Here is an 18,382-nt window from a genome sequence, read left to right on the forward strand (position 1 = left end):
CCTCTGTCTTCTACCTTTGAGCCAGTTCTGTATCCAAATGGCTAGTTCTCCCTGTATTCCATGAGATCTAACCTTGCTAATCAGTCTCCCATGGGGAACTTTGTTGAACACCTTACTGAAGTCCATATAGATCACATCTACTGCTCTGCCCGCATCAATCCTTGTTGTTACTTCTTCGAAAAACTCAATCAAGTTTGTGAGACATGATTTCCCACGCACAAAACCATGTTGACTATCCCGAATCAATCCTTGCCTTTCCAAATACATGTACAATCTGTCCTCAGGATTCCCTCCAACAACTTGCCCACCACCGAGGTCAACCCCTAGGAGTTTTACCCACCATCTTTGCTTGAAAATAATTCAACACCAACAGAATATCATAAATTAATACATTAGATTTTTTAATGTTGACCAGATGGATATCATCAGCTCGCAGATCTATCTTTTGTTCTATTCACACTCATGAAAATTATAATCTTCTTCCATTATATTTAAATTTAATAAAAATGTCATGTGACCAAACTTAAAGTACACACAGTCATAGGGTTTGAAATAGATATCATGCAATCTGGCTTTTAAATGTGATTCAATTAAGAAGATGGCATAAAGTGTGAATAGGTAATAAACAGCAGTGAAATAATCAACATTCATAGCCTATCAACATGTAACAGTGATTATTTTTTGTTGCAGCATTTTAAGCTATGCAGGGCTGTCCTTCAGCAAGATAATATATAATTGCAGAGCAATGTTAGGAGAGATTACATTATTGTTGTATACTAAAACAGTACTATTTCTTTGAAATGCAGTGCGGGTTTATAAAACTAATAGTGAAAACTGAGATTTCATTATATTAAAATATCTGTACAGCTATAGGGAATGATTCACTAATTTGACTATGAATTAGAAAGTTGACAATGAAATTTGCTAGTTTGGACTTTGTTCCATAAACTTTTGCATTCAAGAAAGAATATAATATTCCAGTTTATCAAAATCCTTATTGGATCGAAGAATTTTTTCAAAAGTGGAAACAAATCAGTCTCTTACTTCACTCCAGGCAATATTGTGTAGTCGTTGCCTATTTCATACATTTTAATTTTATTTTTTAATTAAGTAGTGTTGCTCATTTTAACCTTCATAATTTTGACATTCATGAGAGGTGAATAGACTGATATGGCTAGTGACACTATGATGTTCGGGGATTATGAAACCTGGCACTGCACATTATTATTATTTTTGCGAGGCAGTTCATCTAAAGGACAAATACAAGTTACTCAGCACTGGCCAAACACATGCCCCTTGTCACACACAGTACAAGATGACAACCGACATCAAGTATTCAAGGTGATAGCTGCAGAGAGAACAAGTCAGGCAAGTTTCTGCATGTTTCATATAGCGCTTGAACTGTGAAGACTGGCAGACACTGCACAGGTCGGATGACTGGAATCACAGATTTATGAAACGATTTTAAGACAGAATGAGAACATTCTGTACACTGTGCTCCCCCAACACATCTCTACAAGAGCAACACTGCAAATCCAACTCGCCGACTCCATTCAACATAGCCCACTGAGTTTCTTTCTCTCTCAGGTGCATTTCCAATTCCCTTCTGAAAACTCCACTTGAAGCTGTCTCCACCATACTCAAGCATTGCTTTACAGGTCCTTCTCACTCAATGTGTATAAAAGGTTTCCTCACTTTACCTTGTTTTTCCTCTTACTTTAAATTGGTGACCTTTGGTTCTCAAGCTTGTTACCAAGGTGGGTGACAGGGGATTCCCCAGATTACCCAGCCCAGATTCTTCATGATTTGTAACACCTTTACCAGATCTTCCCTCAACCTCATCTTCTCCAATCTATCCTCTTAATTATACTGCTTCATCCCTGTCATAAATAATTTCTGTACCATCGTTAAAATATTCACATTATAAGAAAAACATCAACAGAATGATGATATATTCACAGCAAAGTTCATATGCAGAAATGGAGGGTCTGGATAGTTGCTAACTGATGTGATGGTTGTTAATCACAGAATAGAATAGGACAATTTACTTTGAAACAGCAGGACAGAAAATAAAAGCTTATAAGTCCAGCCAACAAAAGATAACTTCAGGATATTTTAACCAACTAAAAGCTAATCATGTACCTAACGGACCATCTCAAATCTAGAAGGGAATTTTGCATTAGCTCTGTCAAACATTGTATTCTGGATGTTAACCCCTGAAAATATCCCACTCAGAAAGGATGATTAAGATATGAATTCTCACTTCTTCATTCTCATTTAGATGCAGGACGCATGCAATTTTGCGTCATATGAAAATTTTTGCCCCATACGCCAAAGTCTAAATTATTAATATAGATCAGTGAAAACAGTGGCCCTAGTACCAGCCCCTGGGGAAATGAAGGTATATCTTTCTCCAACCAGAAAAACAACTATCTGCTGCTACTTTCTGCTTGCTGTTACTTCATATCCTTGCTGTCACTGTCCCTTTTATTCCATGGGATTCAACTTTATTAGTTTGAATGCATTTGACATTGTTTTCTAAAACCTTGCACAAGCACTTTGTAATCACATGGGACCTGGCTGTATACAACAATGTGATGCAGTAAATAACAGTAACAATGTGATTCTTCAGTAAATATGAATACTTTTGTATTACGGTTCTCTTATGATTTTAGACACGGTAGTAGTGATTTTAAAACTGTCTTTAGACAATTATACAAATCTCTCTCTTTCAAAAGCAAAACTTTCTGGAAATTCTCAGCAGGTCTGGCAGCATCTGTGCAGAGAAATCAGAGTTAACAGTTCAGGTTCAGGGATGCTTCTTCAGAACCGATGCTGCCAGACGTGCTGAGTTTTTCCAGCAATCTTTGTTTTCGTTTCTGATTTCCAGCATTTGCAGTTCTTTTGTTTTTGTTTTAAAAGAAGTATTTCTTTGCCCAAACAGTAATCAAGAAGTGAAATTGATTTATCTATGCTTCCAGTGACTTGGTTAACTCATTTTGATTGGGTTGTGACCTATGGACATAAGCCAATTAGCCATGAAGCAAACTATGACCTATGGTAGCTCTCTTTAAAGTCTACAAAAAGAGAGAACAGCTACATGTACAACTATATGGCTCACCTTGCTTACAAAATAAAACAAAATGGTTACTGTTTTACATGAACATTTTCAGCAGGAACAGTTTCATTTGGAGAAAGTCACTGGTGAAGTTGAGTTCTATGACCCGGTAATCTGGTACAGATCATATTCCATATGATATTAGAGTAGTAATCTCGAGGTCATCAGTCTTAAATATCTCTAATCTGGAGACTGGAAAATTACATATTTTATGAGGGTAACTTGACCAAAGCATTGTAGATCCGTGGTCCCAAATGTTGCTCAATTGACGTGAAAAACTAATTGGCTCACCAATGTCCTTCAGGCAATAGAGTCCACCATCCCTGCTGAGATGGGTGAGACTGCATGCAATGCCAAAATTATATTGACCCATGTCGTCATCTAATAACAACAGCAAGCAGAAACTAATATCACCTTCACAGGGTATCAGTGTTTCCCACATCATTAGCTCAAATAGCAAAAGAAAATTGCTTCTAGACATATAATTACATTTAAAAACCTGGGGAACCCTTGTTTTGCCCCCACAGTCAACATTTCATTGCCTGTCCGCCTATACACTCCCATCCATATTTTTTCCAAGGGTTGTGCCATTGACTTCCATTATATCAGTTCTATCTTAAGAGCAAAGTATCATAATGGATCAGCATTGTCTTTTGCAAGGTCATCAACCAAGAAACTCTCCCAAATGTAATATAATAAAGCAAGAACTGTCAATGCTGGAATTCTGAAACAAATAGAAGTAGAAATTCCTGGAAATATTCAGCAGGTCTGGCAGCATCTGTGATGAGTGAACAGAGTTTTCACTCCAGTGACCCTTCTTCAGAACTGTTCTGGACTTGAAATGTTAATACTCTTTTCTCCTCATAGATGCTGCCAGACCTACTGGAGTTTCTTCAAGAAAACTCTCCCATTCAAATCATAGTAAGCGATGATTTGGAGATGCCGGTGTTGGACTGGAGTGTACAAAGTTAAAAATCACACAACATTAGGTTATCGTCCAACAGGTTTAATTGGAAGCACTAGCTTTCGGAGTGCTGCTCCTTCATCAGGTGGCTGTGGAGACTCTTTCTGTGAAAGAGGTAAAAAGTAAAACATTCTAGGGTATCAAATAAGTAAATAATAGAAATAAAGAGAAATCATGAGTGGAGACTGGAAGTTAACATAAAAGTAAACACAGACGTCTTCTATATATATAGACATAGTTAAAAATAAACTGTTCAGGTTAAGAATGGGCCAGTAAGAGATTAAAAGGAGAATTTACTGATGGGGGCAAGAGTATGACTCAAGTATTAAGTGAATAGTGCATCTTTCTTTACAAAATAGAAGATGCTGTCCAGATCCTGGTGACAGAGGAAGAAATTCAGGCTTTAAAATTGATACGGTCATGTTATTGGATAGGCTGAAAAATGTGTTGCTGGAAAAGCGCAGCAGGTCAGACAGCATCAAAGGAACAGGAGAATCGACGTTTCGGGCATAAGCCCGAAACGTCGATTCTCCTGCTCCTTTGATGCTGCCTGATCTGCTGCGCTTTTTCAGCTCTGATCTCCAGCATCTGCAGTCCTCACTTTCTCCTTATTGGATAGGCTGTCTGTACTAGAGTTAATAAGACACCACAACCAAATCAGTTGCATCCAAGGATACTGAAGGAAGAGAGAGTGCTTAGACTTAAGACTCAGAGCTGGTGCCAGAGGACTGGGAAATTGCAAACACTATCCCATTCTTCAAAAATGGGTATAGCAATAAGCTGCCAACAACAGGCGATCAATTTAACGAGAGTGATAGGGAAGCTAATTCTAGACAAAAATAATCACTATTAAAAATATGGGTTAATTAAGGAATGTTGGCATGGATTTATTAAGTGCACATTGTGTGACATTGAAAAGGGAGCAGAACAAATGAGTAAGAAATACACCATATGGCATCATTGGCTTTATAAATAGGGGCACAGAGTTCAAAAGCAAAAATGTTATGTTAAATCTGCATAAAATCCTGGGTTGCCACAACACTTCAGAAGAATATGAAGACATTAAAGAAAAAATAAGAATATATGAACTAGGAGCAGGAGGCGGCCATCTGGCCCCTCAAGCCTGTTCCGCCATTCAGTAGGATCATGGCTGATCTTTCCATGGCCTTAGCTACACTTACCCACCCATTCACCATAACCCTTACTTCCTTTACTGTTCAAAAATCTATCTATCTTTGCCTTACAAACATTCAAAGAGGTAACCTGGGCAGGGAATTCCAAGAATCAAAACCTTTTGGGTGAAGAGGTTCCTCCTCAACTCAGTCCAAATTTGCTTGCCCTTATTTTGAGGCTATGTCCCCCAGTTCTAGTTTCACCCGCCAGTAGAAACAACCTCCCTGCTTCTATCTTATAGAGTCATAGAGATGTACAGTATGGAAACAGACCCTTCGGTCCAACCCGTCCATGCCGATCAGATATCCCAACCCACGCCTCATTCTGCAGAGACAATTCATAAGAGATAATTCATAAGGAAACATGGCAAGTCCTTGGAGAGAAAAGGGGGAGACTGGGGCAGATGAGTCACTCCTTCAGCATGCCAGCATAAGCATGATGGGCCGAATGACCTCTTCTGATGTTGTAACCATTCTATAATTCCATTCCATGATTAAGGCAGTGTTCACACAGTAAATGCAAAGTGTTGATTGATCATTTAGGTCTGTAAAGACTACTCATTTGATGAGCAATCGTTACTGAAGAAAATTGAAGAGAGTTTGCAAGGCATAATGACATCACCAGTTAGGATTTGAAGTCGTGTGCCAAAATTCTAAGCAACTTACTTTCAAACCGAATTTGGAACCCAACATCTGAGTGGCTTTTGTCAGTAGAGAACAGGAGGTAAAGATAGTTGCTGGTACTGATCAGAAACTGAGGCACTTGAGTACCATGATAGAGACCTAACAGTGGTGAGGAGTAGGATTTTCCATCTCGGACTTCCAAGGTATCGTAATTTACTTCAGTTTTAAACCTGAGAAGAGGAGAGATAGCAATTATTATTCGTAGGTTAGTACTAGAACATGGTACACACAAAACTGCCAATGTTCTAATAACAATGTTTCTTTCAGAACTTGTACTATTTTTCTCCAGAGTGAGTACATAAACAAAACTAATGATTTTAAAAACATTTCATAGCTGTATGACGTTATGTTTGACGACACTTCCACAGTTATAAAAATAAAGTCACCAAAGTCTTACCAGACCATAGGGCTGCTCTTGTGGTTTAGCCTGAGGGTCACTACTCCTCAGGTGGGGGAAGAGGTTGAGAATGCAAGTTCTTCATGATGACCTCAGCCAATATGGGAATTGAACCCACACCGTTAGTGCCACATCACAAACTAGCCATCCATGGGTTAATTAACTGAGCTAACCAATCAGGTAAACAGTAAGTTTAATGTTCAATAGATAGTTATTATCTTTATCTCCTAATGTCTTTCATTTAATCAGCAACCTTGAAGTTGTTTTAGATTCTTCATAAAATGTAGAATCATTGTTTGCCTTTCCTTGGCTAAAACTGAAGAGGTCTAGTTGAGGAGCTTTTTTCAATATTTAAAGTTCTAGAGACTCCCTATTAGCTGGTGGATAAAGTTGCTCCTGGCAGTGAATAATCATCTTTACAGGGTCAGGAAGTGCTTTTTTTAAAACCCATCTATGGTCAGAAACTCAAGTGAGGTAGCAATCTTTTCCTAATAATATTTCATAGCTGTGCTAGCACAGAACACTGATATATTCCTCAAATTTCATTTTATTGTCTAATCAGTGTGCATCAAGAAATAACAGAACTTGGCCATTGAGGTCAAGGACATATTCACTGTATAGTGAGTGCATGGTCAATCAAATGGTGTTCTCAACCTTACTTTCATCCTTATTGAGCACACTCCACTAGCAAGAATGATAATATAATACCCTGCATGAAAGCAGAGCGAAGAGCATTAAGATCATGGATGTTTTTGTTTCCCAGAACATCTGACAACTCTCTCTTGGCCACATACCTTCAGTCCCAATGAAGGACCTTTGCCCGAAACATCGATTTTCCTGCTCCGCGGATGCTGCCTGCCTGTTGTGCTTTTCTAGCACCATTTTAATGTAGACTTCCAACACATACTGTCATGTGCTGGTGAGGAGTGTGCTCTTCCAGTCAAACAAAATTTTATAATGTCATATTACGTGGATTGCATATAGAATGTAAACTTACATTTATATGGATGTTTAATATAAATTAGCTTCAGTAAAGTAAAAGCATTTTTGCTGTTTAACATCTTAGTGAACTGTTGGTTGTGGGAATAGAAGATAGGAGACTTCTGTAATTTATTATAAGCTTAAGACATACTGCTTTTTCAAGAAAAGAAAAGTCTTGTTTCTACTGATTTATGTTTGTTTTAATTCTGAGAAGTGTTGGACAGTAATTACTTTGTGAAGTGTGTGCATTTCCCTGTTCGAAAGGGTTGATGATACATAGCAGAGAGCTGAAGCTTCACATTTGAAATTGCACATGAGCAATAATCCACGAAAATAAAAACAGCTGGCCAGACATAACAGCAGATGGCAACAAAAAAAAAAGTTGGAGAGGATGGGACAGCTGATCAAGTTAATATGTATTGCAAGCCAGGAAAGGAAAGATAGGGCTTGCATTAAAGCAAGGGGTCTGTATGTTATCGATAAAAGAAAGATAGAAACCAAGTAATTTTAAACTAATAAATGTTGATTGGCTATGTACACTATTTACAAGCTGTTACACCTCCCCCATACCCTGCTAACCCCACTGCCAACTCCTTAATAGATAAGTTTGAACTTTAAACATTGTGCAACCTGAGGTATTTTCCCTGTTTTTCACTTTCGACTGAGGCTGAGGAGACATTTCCTGTAATGAGGTCTGATTTTGAGCCATACAACTTAGAAACAAACCCTTTGGGCCAACTCATTCATATTGAACTGGTTTCCTGAACTGAACTAGTGCCATTTGTCTGCATTTGGCCCTTCTCCCTCTAAATATTTCCCATCCATGTACCTGTCCAAATGTTGTAATTGTACTCACCTCTATTACTTGCTCTGGCAGCTTGTTCCACATATCACCCTCTGTATGAAAACATTGCCACTCAGGTCCCTTTGAAATCTTTCCCTTCTTACCTTAAATCTATGCCCTTTAGTTTTAGGCTTCCTCACCCTGGGAAAAATGACCATGGCTATTTACTTTATCTATGGCCTTATCCAGCCTCTCCTTATAACTCAAACTCTCCAGTCTTGGTAGCATCTTTGTAAATCATTTCTGCACCCTTTCCAGCTTAATAACACATACCTTTAGCAGGGCAATTAAAATTGTACACAGTACTTCAAATGTGGCCTTCCTAATGCCTTGGACTGTTGTGATATGATGTCTCAACTCCTGTACTCACTGCTCTAACCAATAAAGGCACCATGCCAAATTCCTTTTTTTCACCATCCTACCTGTGACACCACTTTCAAGGAACTATATACTTGCACCCGAAGGTCTCTCTGTTTGACAAAACTTCCCAGGACGCTACTATTAACTATATAAGTCCTGCCGTGATTTGCCTTACCAAAATGCAGCACTTCACATTTATCTAAATTAAACTCCATTAGCCACTCTCAGCTCATTGACCCAACTGATCAAAGACCTCCTCGTAATTTTAGATAACCTTCTTCACTGTCCACTATACCACCAATTTTGATGTCATCTGCAAACTTACTGACTGTGCCTCCATATCATCATTCAAATCATTCATATAAATGACAAACAAAAGTGAACCCACTACAGCTCCATGTGGAACACTGCTGGTCAGAGGCCTCCAGTCCAGAAAACCCTCCATCACCACCCTTTGTCTCTGTCAGTCAAGCCAATTTTGTATCCAATTCATTCTAAATCCTATGTGATCTAACTTTACTAATTAGTCTACCATGCGGAAACATCTTAAACAACATCTACCTTTCTGCCTTCATCAGTTTTTTTCGGATACTTCCTCAAAAACCTCAATAATGTTTGTGAGACACGATTTCCCTCCCACAAAACTATGCTGACTATCTCTAATCAGTTCTTACCTCTCCGAATGCATGTAAATCTTAACTTTTAGAATCACCTCGAACAACGTACACACCACCGATGTCTGGCTGACAGGTCTATAGTTCCCATGCTTGTCCTTGCAGTCTTTCACAAATAAAGACATGACATTAGCCATCCTCTAGTCCTCTGGCATCTCACCTGTGGTTTCAGATGTTAAAAGTATTTCTGCTAGAGGCCTCACAGTTTCTTCCTTAACTTCCCACAATGTCCTGTTGAATAACTATTCTCTATTGTACCCCAATTTATTCGACTAATTTTGTTCTTCCCAAAAATTCTGATTCTTGATCCATTCAAGGTAAAAGGCCATTTGTTAGTACAAGCTCAACCTTTCCACTATGAAACATCTTGACGTAATATGTGTGAAGACAATGATTTTTTTTTACAACTCTCCCTAGCAGTTTATTCAAGCATTCATGATGTATTTTACACCTAATCTTGTGGTTTAGGCTTCTTTTCTGTCATCCTACCCCTATCAGTTCTTACTGCCTGGATTGTTATACATTGACTGACTTTGCTAAATGTACTTCCAGCAATGAAAACCTCATTGTAGGCTGTTTTCTAAGAAACAATTCAGCTGCCGGTAATGGCATGGTGTGTGTTACGACAAATAAACAAAACAGTTGACAGTTTGTGATTCAACGACACCTGACAATTCTTTCAGTTTGTATCAGGCATTTGTTCAATCATTGTACTCTTCACAAATAGTAATGTGCAGCCTGATTCTCCATTCAAAGTAGATGATAGATTGGAACTCTAGAATGTCCTTAGCATTCATGGTCATTAAATTTGAAAATTCTTCAGAATAAAACTGAGGATCTTCTTCAACGATTCATTCAATGGATACAATATAGTTACCAAATTTGGTATTAATATACTATAATAATATTAATCTGAAATCAGAAATATTCTGAGGCTATGGGTGCATTTCTTATTGCTCAAATCGGACACTGGGATAGTATGTAACCAATGTTTGTTGATTCCGTGGCCCAAATATTCCACAGTATTTTAAAACATTTCACAATTGACAGTCTTTGCTCAAACTCCATGTTGTTGCAAACTTTGGAGCACGTTCTTCAGGCTGTTATCATGGATCTGCCTTGTTAGCTTAGTTGATTAGATTCCCTACAGTGTGGAAACAGGCCCTTCGGCCCAACAAGTCCACACTGACCCTCTGAAGAGTAACCCATCCAGACCCATTCCCCTCTGACTAATGCATCTAATACTACGGGCAACTTAACATGGCCAATTCACCTGACCTGCACATCTTTGGACTGTGGGAGGAAACTGGAGCACCCAGATGAAACCCATGCAGACACGGGGAGAATGTGCAAACTCCACACAGACAGTCGCCCAAGGCTGGAAATGAACCTGGGACCCTGGTGCTGTAAGGCAGCAGTGCTAACTACTTGACCAATGTGCCACCCTGCTGGAGCTGAAATAAGTCTGCCATCCAAGTAACAAGCTACTTCCTGAATTCCTTGCAAACTTCAGTTCATTACACCTTGAAAACAATCACTCAGTTGAGGAAACACTAAATGGCAGTCCATGAAACTGAAATAATAGGATTAATAGTCAAATATAGATTTGACACATAATCCAATTCAAATTCCAGATATTCACTTGTCAGATCTAATTTTGAAAAAGATCTGACCTTCTCACAACAGCAAAGAGATGCTCAACATTTGGAAAATTTTGAAATATGTACTAATACTTAATTTACTGTTACTTCTTTAATCCCACATCATGCTATACTATCATTTATCTTTGGTACTTTTGAGGCCACACCGGAGAAGTGTGTACAGTTTTGGTCTCCTTACTTGCGAAAGGATGCAGTGGCAGTGAAACGGGTGTAGAGGAGGTTCACTAGGATGATTCCGGAGTTGTGGGGGTTGGCTTATGAGGAGAGACTGAGTAGATTGGGATTATATTCATTGGAATTCAGAAGATTGAGGGAGAATCTTATAGAAACATATAAAATTATGAAGGGAATAGGTAAAATAGAAATAGAAAGGATGTTTCCACTGGCAGGTAAAACTAGGACAAGAGGGCATCGCCTCAAGGTTAGAGGGAGCAGATATAGGACCGAATTGAGGAGGTACTTCACCACCCAGAGTGTTGTTAATCCCTGGAAGTAGCTGACGCTACTTCAGTAAACATTTTTAAAGCTTACGTCTTTTTTTTTTAAACAGTAAAGGAATTAAGGGATACGGTGAGATCCCGGGTAAGTGGATCTGAGTCCACAAAAAGATCAGCCATGATCTTATGGAATGGCAGAGCAGACTCGAAGGCCTACTCCTGCTCCTCGTTCTTGTGTTCTTATGTACTACCACTATGGGTACACACCAATTCACCTATTCAGTTTTTTTGCCATAATGACCTCCTTCAGTTTTGTCAGCTTTTGCTCTATTTTCTCCCTTAGAGCATAAATCTCTGGAACCAGTCTGCAGAAAACTGATCTGGCATTCCTTTGATTATATATTGGTCTTACATCCTTGCTGTGGGTGGCCACTTTCATTAAGCACACAAAGGAATTTGGTGATCACACCACCTTGCAGTGAATATTGCTTCTAAGCAGAATTTAAAGCTTCATTGGAAGATTACCATACAGCATTGCTGCACAATGATTTTTCTGAACTTGCTTCATTCACTCGGCTCACGAATAGATAGACTGCAGTTGAAAGTGCCACAGATCAATTTGTGTAAGCTGGGAACATCACCACCTGCAGTTCCCTTCCAAACCACTCACTATCCTCACTTGGAAATGTATCACTGTTCCTTCATTGTCAAGAGGTCAAAATCCTGAAACTCCCTTCCTAACAGCATCGTGTGCCTAGCTACAGAAAATGGACTCCAGTAGTTTGAATATGCAGCTCATCACAACCTTCTCAACAGTAACGAGGGATGGACAATAAATGCTGACCGAGCCAGCGATGCCCACACCCAGGGAATTAATTTTTTAAAAGTTTGTTTTTTATCAGACATAGAATTCACAGAATCACAACATCCAGTAGAGGAGTGGGCATTTGGAACAAGGCCATTTGGCCTATCAAGTCTGTACTGACCCTGCAAAAGCATCCCACTCAAACCTAGCCACCCACCACCCAACCCAAATCCTCATAACCTCGCATTTACCATGGTTCATCGATCTGGCCTGAATATCCCCGGACAGTATGGGTAATTTAGCATGGCTATTCCACCTAATCTGTGTATCCTTGGAGTGTGGGAGGAAGCCATAGCACCTATCAGAAACCCACACAGTCACAGGGAGGACATGCAAATTCCAGACAGACTGTCACTCAGTCCCTGGCCCTGAGAGGCAGCAGTGCGAACCACTGAGCCACTGTGCCACTCCAAGTAATTGCTGGAAATTTTCACAAGCAGCTAACTTGCCCACTCTCTGTTTGATAGCAGCCATTTTCGATCCACAAGTCCAGTTTTAAAGCAAGCTGAATTTTAACAAGATATATTTTGTTACTAAAATAATCTCTCTGTTCATGACTTCTGGGCATGGTACTTGGATTATGCTGGCCTGTGAATTTTAACTGGACATCCAAGATCTTCTTATTGTATGGATCTCAACTGGCCATTCATCAATCTAATGCCATTCGACAACTATTTGCAGTGATTGTTATTTCCCTCAAACATTATTAGCTCCATGTAGCTTCTTTGCAATTATTGAAAAGGGGGTGTTCTCAGACATGTGGGCATGGAAGAGGTTTTCAGATTGCATTCTTGGCCTCAAAAGTCTCACAAAAACAGATGAAAAACTGTTGGTCGCCCTATTAGAAAGGCCCTTAAAAGCCCTTCAGCATCGAAAGGTGGATAGGTGGCAGCAAGCTAAGTCTCCCAGTTGATAACCAGACAAAGAGCCAAAGATAACCAGATAATAAGACAAAGAACATGCAATGCCTGACATGACTTGTCTCTTTGTTCAAGAGAGGCAACTGAATACTTGAATATCGCATACATTTATGGGCCAGCATTTGGTCAGGAATATTTTCCTTTTCCTTTCACCCACTGATTGATTAACAGCCAGATTATCAGGATATTATGAGCATGACCTTATATTAGCACATGTGCACCAAATGTCTCTTCCAGTCGCCCAGTAATAACTGTTGATGCACCTATCTTTAAAGGTCAATCCATCCACATGCACAAACAGCCTTTCTTGGACGATTGAATTTTAAAAACTATTTCTCAGCACAAAAAAAACTCACTCCTCGACTGGCTTTACAGCAAACTTGTGCAAAACAAGATTAGGAGAAAGTGAGGACTGCAGATGCTGGAGCTCAGAGTCCAGAGTATAGTGTTGGAAAAGCTCAGCAGGTCAGGCAGCATCTGAGGAGCGGGAGAATCGACGTTTCGGGCATAAGCCCTTCCTAATGAAGGGTTTCTGCCTGAAATGTCGATTCTACTGCTCCTCAGATGCTGCCTGACCTGCTGTGCTTTTCCAGCACTGCACTCAAGCCAATATTAGTTTGGCTAGCCACATCTATATTCCTACCCCGTCATCAAATGTGATATCCTTACAAGGACTGACTAAAGCACCATGCAACATATGGAGAATCACCCCAAATTAAACTGGTTTATTCTGGTACATATGTATATAGTAATAGACACAAGAGGGTGCTATTACAACAAGGCTCATTGTTAAGGAATTATACCCAAACCACCCCTGTCACATTCGAGGTACACGATCTCTGACACTACTTTATGTGCTTTAAAAAATAGGATAATAATTGTTAACCCCCTGTATTACAGATTTCAGAGGAAATAAAGAGAAACTGACAGTGAAGATGAATGAAGAGGGCATGGGACTTTCTATCATAAAAAAGGTTTTGTCGCCTTTCTATTAACTTCAAAGTTTAACTTTAAAATGCTCAAATTAAGATGAATATAACAATGCTCCTTCATCTTAATGCTCAAAAACTTGGCTGAGATTTGCCAAGCAGCTCGTGTTTTTCTCCCTATCCCTCCAAATCTCCCACCCACATGCATTTCTGTCCAAAAAATACTTTAAAATTTGTCTTCTTACCTTGCTTCTGTTAAATTTGAGAAACAAATATTTTGGAAGTTAATAAAAATATTCAAATAATTCAGTTCATGGAAAGCTGCTAATACAGCTTTAAAAGGTGACAAGTTATCAGACGACTCAAGCTGTGCTCAGTTAACAGAAATACAAAGTGAACAGGATTGTAACTCTCAAGCCCAGTATGTGTAAGAACTTTAAATTCAAACAAATGAAATAACTGGAACACACTAACTATAAATCAATGGACAAAAGTAAGCATAATTTTATGAAATCTGATAGCTGCCAATTTAATCTTATTTAAAACATTAGATTTGACAGTGAAAATTTCTGTTACAGAGGAAATGTATTTTTTTTTGTCTCAGGAAGCATTTTGTGTGATTGTGGAGAGAAAGATAATGCAATATCACTGACTTACATGACGGATAATCAATCATTAAAGTCCTGATGTCTAACATTGCAGCTTCACAATGTACATTTGTAGATGATTGTAATGGGCAATTGTGGTTGCTAACATTGACACTTCCATAAGAAATGCTTGCAAAATAGGCTTCAATAGACTCCTTGACCTATACAAGAATTTTATCTTGTAGATTTTCAGTAAATACTTGCAAGAGTCTGTATTAATGTAAATTGATGAGAACATAGTGGTGTTGAAACCGTTTGTGAAGATGTACTATTGAGTCAGAATGAGAGGTCATAAAGAGCAGAGCAGTTTTCAACAAGAAAATGTTGAGATAATTGGCTGCTATAATGTTAAAATTCAAGCGACAGCTTGTCTGGGGTACATATTAAAAGTGATGAAGCTTTTATTTAATAGCTATTTAAAAACTGCTTTTAGTGGGGAAAAAAATACATTTTCTTCTCATGGAGTTGGTAATGTATTCACAAGTCGAACCACTTAAAATTCCATGCATTAATTTTCAGGCGTTCACATACGTTATGCAATTGAATAATGACGCTTGTACTGATAGATGTTTGATTTTAAAGGATGGTGTTGCCATGGTAGTATGTTTCAAGATTTTCTGATTTAATTATTTGTACGAATGACAGGACGAGTGGAGCACTACTAATGAAATATTTCCATTATAAATATAGGGAAGGTAAATCAACCTCATCTCTCAGATACATACAAACATACAAGAAGCAATTGGTTGTTCAGCCCTTTGAGCCTACACCACCATTCAATGAGGTCATGGCAGACCTAACTGTAAACCACATTTCTGTCTACAACCGATAAACTTTCATCTTGTCAGTAATCGAGAAACTATCTCCTTCTTTTCACCTACCAATTAACCAGGAAACAAGGAAAGGGTTAAAGATAGGAAAAGCTGTTATAAAAGTATGAACTGGATTTTAGTGGCAGAGGTAAATCTCTGACATCAGGGCATACACTAGGCAGCACAGCACCTATGATATTTTTGAGGTTATTCAAATTGGCAGCCAGCAATTAGAGCCAGCCAGTTAGTTGACGTGAGCAAAGGTGCAGAAAACGTATTGGATTGGGCTCGGCTGACAATATTGCTCAAAAGCAGACAATAACAGTTCTAAAGCCAGAACTCCTGGAGGAAACTAACAGAAACTCCTTGCAACTGAGGAGATCAGGAAATGGAGGAGGCAGTACAAGAGTTGTTCCAGGATTTTCTGTTGCCTCCATGGAAATGTTCCTCCTGGCAGTTAGGGTTCAGAGGGAAAGTCTTTTTCCTTCAAGTTTGAAATAGGAGGCTGGCTTGTGAGATGCAAATGGCATGATGCAATAAAGCAGAGAACCTGAATATCTGTGGCATGGCCCTAATATATATACATATGGCTGCAGTGTCAAAATTAGATCAACGACCTGATATGTTCCTGCAAGGAGACTGTAACACATAATATTAAGATAGGACACAGAAGGAGGCTATTTGGCCCTTCATGCCTACACTGGCTGTTATCTTGTGCCAATCTTTTGCCTTTACCCAATTTTCCTGCAAACCAGTATTGTCCAGATAATCATCCAATCACCTCTTGAATGCCTCAATGTTGGTATTCGTGATTCTCAAATTTCCCTGATGCACATCTCACTGTAACATTGTCTTGATGTCTTCACCACAGTCCACCAAGTCAGCCAATCCATGCAAACTTTTATCTTTAGATGTGACTTTGTCCTTTCTGTTTAAAGCTTCTCCCATTTGTAACATCAAATTTTTCAAAATGCAGAACATCATCTTGATACACAAGACCTTTGCTGAGGTATATTGGAGGACTCCACCTATGTATCTTCAGTAGTCCTATCTGGTCAATTGTCACTTGAGTTGCCATATGGCTGCTGCTGTATTACCCCCTCTGCATCCAGGCTGGAGTTCTGTATGGACAAATCTTCAGTGGATAACCCACTGGCAATACATAATTTATCCTTGATGGCAAATCAGGAAATCGGGAACTGCTTTAGTATGAAGGTATTTTTAACACGTTTTTGGGAACCCTGCACAGACCTGAAGGTGCAATTTGCAGTAGAACAGGTGTACATCACCTTGATAAAGACTGTGGCATGATCTATGGAAGTGTTAATGGTCACTGCTAGTTTGAGGCTGGATGGGTACAGGGCACATGATGATATGAGTCAGCATTAATGGAACATGGCAAGTATAGGGGGTATCAAGTGGTGTAAACAAAGATGATTAGTGGTTTCTTTGGGTTAATTGCATTTTCTGTTATTAAATGTCATTATACCGACAACGCACCAAGACAAGCCGTCTATCCAGCCTGCCTCTGGAGCCAGTGGCCTCCACACCCAGAGAGAATCTATTCTGTGAGGAACTAACCATATCAAAATAAAAATCTCAACTTCTGGTTCACTTCCCGTTAGGTTTGGTTGCAGTTCTGTGAAGTGTCCTGAATCTGCAAATCCAGGCCTGTATCATAACTTTATGGATGTTATTCTGATTACAAAAGCAGTGTCAATTTAAGTAAAGATTGAAGATTTTAAATTTCAAAAAGTGATTTTCAGGATGTGAACATAGATGGCAAGGTTGGCAGTTATTGTTCAATCTTCATTGGCCACAGAGATTGTGTTGACTTGTTTGGCCACTACAGTTAAGAGTCAATCAAACTGGATTGCACATTGTTCGCACTGCATGTAAATATAACAATTTTTCCCCTCAAAGGTCATTAGCCACCTATTTGGATGTTTATAACATTTGCATAACTTCACCACTACGTTTTCTTGGTATCATCTGCTTACATTCCAGATCTTTGAAACTAAATTAAAAATCTACATTTTGATATTGAGTTGAAATCACATTACTTGGATTATTAACTACCATTCTACCATAACCCATATTATACTGAATGCATTCAAACATGGTTACATGCAAAATGTTCAAAAATACCTGTCAAATGTTATTTTTATGGGATATCCTGGTTGAGCTTCAATCACCCACACACAGTTCAGGGAATCCTTGTAAAATCCTGGCCATCCTGGAGATAATATCATGCCAGTTGGAGCAGTAAGGTGACCTCCACAAGGTGCTGTGAGGAAACAAATACAGAATGGCATTCAGCTTGGGAACTCACATTCAGGTGGTTCACTTAGAATTCTAGATTCTATCACTTATTTTTGAGATGTAGCTTGAATTTTAATACACAGTAAGCTGTATCTAGAGCACAGAAACTGGAGTAAGCTGTTGTCTGCATTTATTCTAAGCTGGTATAATCTAAATCAGCGATTATGCAGGTGGGACCCAGGTTCGATTCCAGCTTCAGGCACCTGTCCGTGTGTAGTTTGCACATTCTCCCTGTGTCTGTGTGGGTTTCCTCTGGGTGCTCTGGTTTCCTCTCATAGTCCAAAGATGTGCAGGTTAGGTGAATTGGCCAAGGGCTAATTTGTCCATAGTGTTCAGCAATGTGTAGGTTGGTGCATTAGTTATGAGTAAATATAAGATAATAGGGTAGGGGAATGATCTGTGAGATAAAGTGAGGGCTGCAGATGCTGGAGATCAGAGCTGAAAATGTGTTGCTGGAAAAGCGCAGCAGGTCAGGCAGCATCCAAGGAACAGGAGAATCGACGTTTCGGGCATAAGCCCTTCTTCAGGAATGAGGAAAGTGTGTCCAGCAGGCTAAGATAAAAGGTAGGGAGGAGGGACTTGGGGGAGGGGCTTT

The 18,382-nt window shown here is 39.2% G+C and overlaps 1 protein-coding gene across 2 annotated transcripts in view; it reads right to left on the bottom strand.

Moving 5' to 3' along the window:
* csmd2 (CUB and Sushi multiple domains 2) overlaps positions 1 to 18,382 on the bottom strand; it is a 1,704,811-nt gene that overhangs the window by 393,085 nt on the left and 1,293,344 nt on the right. For both annotated transcript variants that reach the window (XM_043717868.1, XM_043717867.1), the window contains 2 exons: positions 17,614 to 17,752; positions 5,921 to 6,108 (listed from right to left, as the gene is read on the bottom strand). In XM_043717868.1, the coding sequence (XP_043573803.1) occupies positions 5,921 to 6,108; positions 17,614 to 17,752 (327 nt within the window). The remainder of the gene's footprint in view (positions 1 to 5,920; positions 6,109 to 17,613; positions 17,753 to 18,382) is intronic.

This window comes from Chiloscyllium plagiosum, chromosome 27 (genome assembly GCF_004010195.1).
Source record: "Chiloscyllium plagiosum isolate BGI_BamShark_2017 chromosome 27, ASM401019v2, whole genome shotgun sequence".
Classification (NCBI taxonomy): Eukaryota; Metazoa; Chordata; class Chondrichthyes; order Orectolobiformes; family Hemiscylliidae; genus Chiloscyllium; species Chiloscyllium plagiosum.